The 7,259-nt window shown below is 29.5% G+C and overlaps 1 protein-coding gene across 1 annotated transcript; it reads right to left on the bottom strand.

Moving 5' to 3' along the window:
- Window positions 1-3,976: 3,976 nt before the first annotated feature.
- LOC141717962 (cytosolic sulfotransferase 5-like) lies at window positions 3,977-4,957 on the bottom strand. The gene has a single exon (XM_074520273.1). It carries the CDS (start codon window positions 4,955-4,957, stop codon window positions 3,977-3,979), a length of 981 nt encoding a protein of 326 aa, XP_074376374.1.
- Window positions 4,958-7,259: the final 2,302 nt, after the last annotated feature.

Here is a 7,259-nt window from a genome sequence, read left to right as displayed (position 1 = left end):
CATATATTATTGGATATATATTTATCGTATATAGAGATATATGTGTGTATATAAATATATACATACCTATATATATATATATAATTTATGCATTTTTATACTTATATAGAGGAAAATTAATAAAGGATTGACTTGAAAAAAGTGTAGAATATTACAATATAGAGGTTATTCTTAATTATAATTAGCCCGAGTTCGGACCGTAATTTTTATTATAATAGGGACGTTATTACTATATAGAGTATTCCTATATAGATGTTCTACTATACTTCTTTTTTACCAAATTTTATTGGTTCTTTCATCCAAAATACTTGTTGATTAGAGAATTTTAGAGAACACTTCTTATTTTACAAAATTTTATTGGTTCTTTCATCCCAAATGCAGGTGTTATGTAAATTTTAAATGAAAAAATATATATACAAAAACTACTATAGTTGTATTTTTTGTTTCGAGTAAAAATTATGACATGTTAAATAAATTTCTTAAGTGTTACATAAATAAATCCTTTATGATAGAGAATATTCAATGTAATTAAAAAAATATAGTGAAAAAATTAAAAAGTTTTAAATATAATATAGAGAAGATACTAGTTATCTGGAAAATTAGTTCTTACCGGATCCTAAACAATATATAAATATTTTTGATTTTTTATGTAACGCATTCAAAATAAGAGTCTCGTGAGAATTGGTAGAAAATGGGACCGGGATTCATTGTTGTCTAGTAGAATTCATTTAATTCCGGCCCACATCTAATTAAATGATTGCACCAACACAAGGTGGCAATTCCCTTGCCTCTCTCTCATCTTCTATAGGCTATAGCTATCTTCCTTTTTACATGCACATAGTCTTTTGTCGGCACTATATCACGTTTTAAAATTAATAGTTGGTAACCCGTGCCGAGCACGGACCCTAAATTAAAAATAATAGTATCAAATTATTATTTATATATATTATTTGCACAAAACTGAAACACATAATCCGTGCAAAATACATATTTAAATATAATATATAAAATGCTATTAGAATATGTAGTTAAAAATTCGAAGTTAAGCGTAACTCTAAAATTTCACCGTATAGTTCCAGTTATGCATGCACATAATTAGTTACTTATATAAATCTGACATGTTAACTTACTAATACGATTATTTTAAAGTAAATCGACGTTTGGATGTTGAGCAACAAATAAAAATTAAAGGAAAATAAAATTTACAGAGAGTAGAAGTTAATTTTAGTTGGTTGAGATTTTAGTACATAAAATTTTAAAAATAGTTGTATAATTATCTAGTGAGTACCAAGATTTGAGACACTTATTAATATAGATAGTTGATAACCCGTGCGAAATACGGGCCCGAGACTAAAAATATCGTATTAACATTTGTAGAGAATTATTTATAATCTGTGCGAAACAGGAATTAAAATAAATATATTAATATCAAATATTAAATTGTTACTTGCAAAAGATAAGTATATGGTTAAAAAGAATCCAATCAGTTATCAATTTTTTTTACTATAATTCTAGTTTTGCATTATTTTACTTGATATAGAAATCTAACATATTATTTTTATTTTTTGAAACGAATTGTATCTCTATCTTATTTACCAAATATATGTTCTTTAGATAATTTAATATAATTAGTATAATTTGATAATTATCTTATAATGCTTTTTCAATTATGTTTATTTAATATTATTTATTATCGATAAAAATTAATTTACAAATTAAAAGTAAATAGATGTTATTAAAATTAATTTAATATTACTTATATTATATAAATACAACCCTGTTACTGTTAAAATATGATTTTTAATTTAAAGTAAATAAATGTTGTGGTGGACAGTAACAAATACGATCGTTAAATCAATAATTTTCAATTTAAAAGTTAATAAATGTTACTAAGTCATTTGCTATTACTTAATTATTTTTAAAATAATGCTGTAGAAAGTAAAGTTTACAGAAAATAGAAGTCATTTCTTGTTAATAGTTTACTTTGTAGTTAGTAGTTTTTCAAAATAAAAGTATATATATGTTATTTTACTTAATTTAACGTAACTTAATAGATTTTTAATATAATTTATAAATAAATAAAGTTTACAAAGAGTATAAGTCAATTCGTGTTAGTAATTTACCTACTAGTTTGTAGTTTTTCTAAAATTAAAAATAAATATGAGTTATTTTACTTAATATAACGTAACTTAATAAATTTTTAATATAATTTATACATCATTTAAAAAATATTTTTTATTTTATGAAGTAAATAGACGATTGGATGAATACTAACTAAAAAAAATAAAATTTACAAAGAATAGAAGTCGATTTGTGTTAAAAACAAAGTTTACACGGAATAGAAGTCAACTTATGCATAAGTAAGTACCAAAATTTGGTACTGTGGTACTTTGGTACTTTTATAGATTTCTTCTCCCTTCAACCAATATTCTTGACAACTAATGTCATTCTTTCAAATATTTTGATTATTTTTTCCTCGACCAAGTAAGGGACAAGAGTTTTTTCGAGTAACATTTGATGTCAAATTGTTTATATTTTAAATTTAAGCAATCATTTGGATTTAGTTTTTTCGAGATGTTCTGAACACTAATTTTTATAAATTTATCTCATTTTGATAGTAATACACGAACAAACCTTTTCGGCCAGTGCGCAAGTTTTATACGGTTTTGTTTTTAGCAATTTCGAATTTAATTATCAGTTATGGAGCAAAAAACATCACCCTCCGGAAGAAAAAAAATGAGAAAAAAGGAGTATACAACGAAGAAATAGCTACTGTATAGAATTATAACATGTGCATATCACTATCTGATTCTGATTTTGACAATAAAACTCTCGTCAGAAGGTTGAAAATGGGACTGCACATGCAATTCATGTTTCCTTGTACGACATCAACTACTCTTTCTGGTGGAGAGTTGGTGGGGTTACAATTCATTTAATTACCTGCAGCCTACACATAACTATAATGTCGGCAGGACTTGGGGGTAATTATAGGATCATGGTAAGGAACAACTCCCGTTAATTTGGTGCAATTTTAATTGGTACTTTAATTATAAATATTAATGGATCCCTGTATTTACAATAACTCTACCAATAAAAATACTTCAAACTCATAAAATTTAATACTTATTATGTGTATTTGGCACACATTAGACATTAGAAAGACCTAATAATTTCCTTGTTATCAGAATCTTTTCAACTGTAGGTACAAAATAAATGTATGCGTTCTCTCTTGTATAAACATATGTAACGAGTTCACACCTAATGACCCGCCTTCAGAATGTTTTTAACATATTTTATCAAAAAAATAATTTTATATATCTTAACTTTGAGCAATATTTATAAATAGCCAAAATATAATTTGAAATTTTCTTACTTTTTGAACATAATTCCGATATAAAAAAATCATAAAATTTGATGAGTAGTGGTAGAGTTACAAAAATGAGATATAAAAAATTATTTGCAAATCACATTGCATGGTTAACGTGACAGTATAAAATAATTAATAATGAATGTATATAACAAATTAGAGTTTGACAATGGCAATTTGTAAATAGATTGGAAACCAATTTATACATCTAACATTTTCCAAATTTTGATATATAAATTTAATTAATAAAAACAATTGATTATGGATGATTCAAATAATCAGTACATGCGTTTTAATAGGGCAGTAAATGCATTTAGGAGCCATTCATTCCATTGATAAGTTCATTCGTCCAGCTGTAATCCTCTAACCTGTTAAAAACTCAAAGTGTTTTAATGCTTAAACACAGCCTTGAGGGCTGCCCTTAACATTTCCTAAAAAAATATTATGAAGTACTCTTTATTAGCATCAAAAGAAAGTTTACATATTTATTAGATAAATAAACACAAGGAACGCATATGCATATAGCAGTTCTGGAAAACAAAATACAGTGATGGAAACGATAACACTAAAATTACGAAAAAATTTATTGGCGGAAACACTGATGATATATCAGACAGATAACCCCGAACCACGAAATTTTTCTTCCGTAATCTGATCCAACCTAGAAACCATATCTTCACTTAAATAATTTTTCCAATCTCCAACCACACCGTTCCTGAAATATGCACCATTACTTACCTGCTGCCTATTTTTTCCGGTGTTGTTAACCTCTAAATTGCTCAGATTATCAAAACTACACAGAGTTATGATTTGATCAGCTAAGTAACGATTTTCTTCATCTTGAGAGAAGGGTTTCCCCAGAAACTGTGCAAGACGCCTTAGCTGAACCTGAGGTTCATTTTTCACATCCTCGTACCTCATAAACAACACCTTATGTGGCTTTTCCAAACTCCCATTCCAATATTCCAAGATTTGATCCCAAACCGGTCCACCTGTAGTGATTCCTTTGCAGTACAAGTTAAACGCGTCTTCCAAAGAAATGGGAGAGGATCGCACGTTGGCCTTGTTGGCATAGTGGAAGTATGAAACAAAGTTGTCTTTGATGTCCCTGCACAGGTAAACTATTTTGCAGTTTGATGAACTAGCATCGTCTGTTATGTATTTCGGAAGGCTAACTAATGCAGAATGTGTTGCAAAAATCCTAGTGCAGCTGTCTGGGGAGTTGGAGATGGAGTCATATTCAGAAGGATTAACGAATTCGATGAAAGGAACGAGATTATGGGGAGTTTTGGTAAGCAAAGGATGCTGAGGACTTTTAGGAGGGTGGACTTCACGGTTGATTAGGGCGTAGAGGATGGCTTTCAACCACGTAGTTCCAGATTTAGGGGCAGTTGCGAGAAATATATCATTTTTGCGGGGTTTAAAATGGTTTTGAAAATTAATAATACCCTCCAAATGCTTTGAGTAATACCAGAATCCTTGATATTGATACGCATAGGGTGCAATTATACCCCTCTCTTTTGGAAAAGATGAAAGCATGTCCTCAACTTCGTCGTTGTGAGGAAGAGGTGGTGATGATTTCGGCTCCATGAGTATTTTTACCTACTGGCCTATCTTGCTTGTTGATGTGAAGATGTTATAATAATATCATAATTAATATATATAGACAAACATTTTTGGTTTTTGATGGCAGTGGGGTGGCTGTGATATTAATTTGTAATAAGTTGCGTTAAAAATGTTCCTTGATGGAAGAGGTTTTCACAATATAATGAAAAATAACAAACTTACACCAGTTTTCTGAATTTCACAATAAAAGTGTCATCAGAGTTGGTTGAAAATGGGACCGCAATTCATTTTCTCTCGTACAACATTCTTCGTAATTTGAAACCTCTCGTTTCCTATCTTCCTTCTGTGCAACTAGTACACCTGACAATTCGGATAACCGGTTCGGTTTCGGATCGGAACAATTTCGGATCGGATCTACTTTCGGATTATGATATATTTGAAGACCATTCGAATCGGATTGGATGTAATTCGGTTCGGGTCTAATTCGGATAAAATTCGGATTAAGATCGAACAAAATTCTGTTCGGATCAAATTCGGTTTGGATATTTTCGGATCAAAACTTATTTATTTTTTCAATTTTCGAGATTCAAAAAATATTCTTTTTATTTAGTTTAGTATTTTTAATGTAATATAATGTGCTTTTACAAAAGAATACAATTAAATAAGTATGATATCATAAACATAAAATTGGTTAAAGTATAAATTTTGCTTATTTTGGATCATATTCGGTTCGGGTAATATATTATTCGGTTTTAATCGGTTCCAAGTTATAATCGGATCTTGTATTTCGGATCATTTTTGGTTAAATTTTTGGTTCGGATATTTTTCGGATCGATTTAAATCGGTTTTCGGATAATTATCGGATTGTATGATTCGGATTTCGGATCGAATCTCGGTTTCATGAATTTCGGTTCGATTCTTCGGATCAAGACCCATTTTTGTCAGGTCTAGCCACTAGTAATGATTGTACCAACACTAGGTGGCAATTCACTTGCCTCTCATCTCCTATCAGAAAAGAAGCATTAGATGATCTTAACTTCAGCAGCTCACAATCGACATACTCCCTCCGTTTCGGTCAATTCTTTACATTTGGTTTGGGCACGGAGGTTAAGAAATATGTATAAAGTAGTGAAGAAGAGAAAGAAAAGTGGGCGAAGTGGTGGGACCCGTTGATTTTTAATATATAAAAGAGAGATAGTGAAGTAAAAGTAGTGTGAAAAGGAAGAAAAAGTGGGAAAGCGGTGAGACTCATCGACTATTTTTGGTAAGTTTTGAAATGTAAAGAATTGGATGGGACAATCCAAAAAGAAAAATGTAAAGAAATGGTTGGGACAGAGGGAGTATTACATTGTGTACAAATATCAAATTACAAGAACTTCACAGCTCTCAAATATATAGGAAGTGGTCTCATTCAGTAATTTTTACTTAGGGTCCAAATTTTTTTGTTGTGCAAAAGCAATCATGAAAGGTCTTTCGCTAAAGAAACATTTGGATGACACTTTCTACCACACTATTGTTACACTATTTTCCGGCAATTGAGATCACTTATCTACCGCAAGGAATAGTATAGAAAAAGTTCACTAAGGAATTACTGGAATTTTGTAGTAATTTTGATATATCATTCAAAGCTATGGCCTATGACTAGCTCGTTTTCCAATCAATTTTAAGCTGTCTACAGGCATAGGTGAATTATTTGAAGGTCTAACTTTATATAGATCACTAGATTACAAAACAATAGGCCAATTACGACGGAAAAAATGCGCACCCGACTTATGACGGAAAAAAGTAAAACGTCGTAATTATTTACGACGAAACCCAAAATCGTCGTAAGTTTAGTATTTTATTAATAAAATTATGCACGATACGATTAAACAAAAATGAAAATTATTCGAAGTTGCGACGATTTAAACATTTCGTCATAAGTTAATTATTTTTATTAAAATTTGAAATTGAAATTGAATAAAATTTTTTTTATCTAAATTTACAACGAAATATTTGCGACGAAAAAAATCGGATCATCAAATTTACGACGGAAATTGAAATTCGTCGTAAGTTATCAAAAAGGGAAATTTAACTTTATCCCAAAAAATTTGGTGGGAAAATAAAAATCATTTGAATTTGCAACGATTTGAACATTTCGTCGTAAGTTAAGTATTTTTATTAAAATTTTAACTTGAAATTAAATACAAAAATATTTCATCTAAATTTACGACGAAATATTTGTGACGGAAAATATTGGTACATCTAATTTACGACGGAAATTCAAAGTCGTCATAAGTTATCAAAGAGGGAAATTTAACTTCTTCCCCAAAATTTTGGCGGTAAA

This window comes from Apium graveolens, chromosome 1 (assembly GCF_009905375.1).
Source record: "Apium graveolens cultivar Ventura chromosome 1, ASM990537v1, whole genome shotgun sequence".
Taxonomy (NCBI): Eukaryota; Viridiplantae; Streptophyta; class Magnoliopsida; order Apiales; family Apiaceae; genus Apium; species Apium graveolens.
The sequence above is the reverse complement of the archived record's forward strand: the minus strand, read 5'-3'. Positions and strand labels throughout refer to the sequence as shown.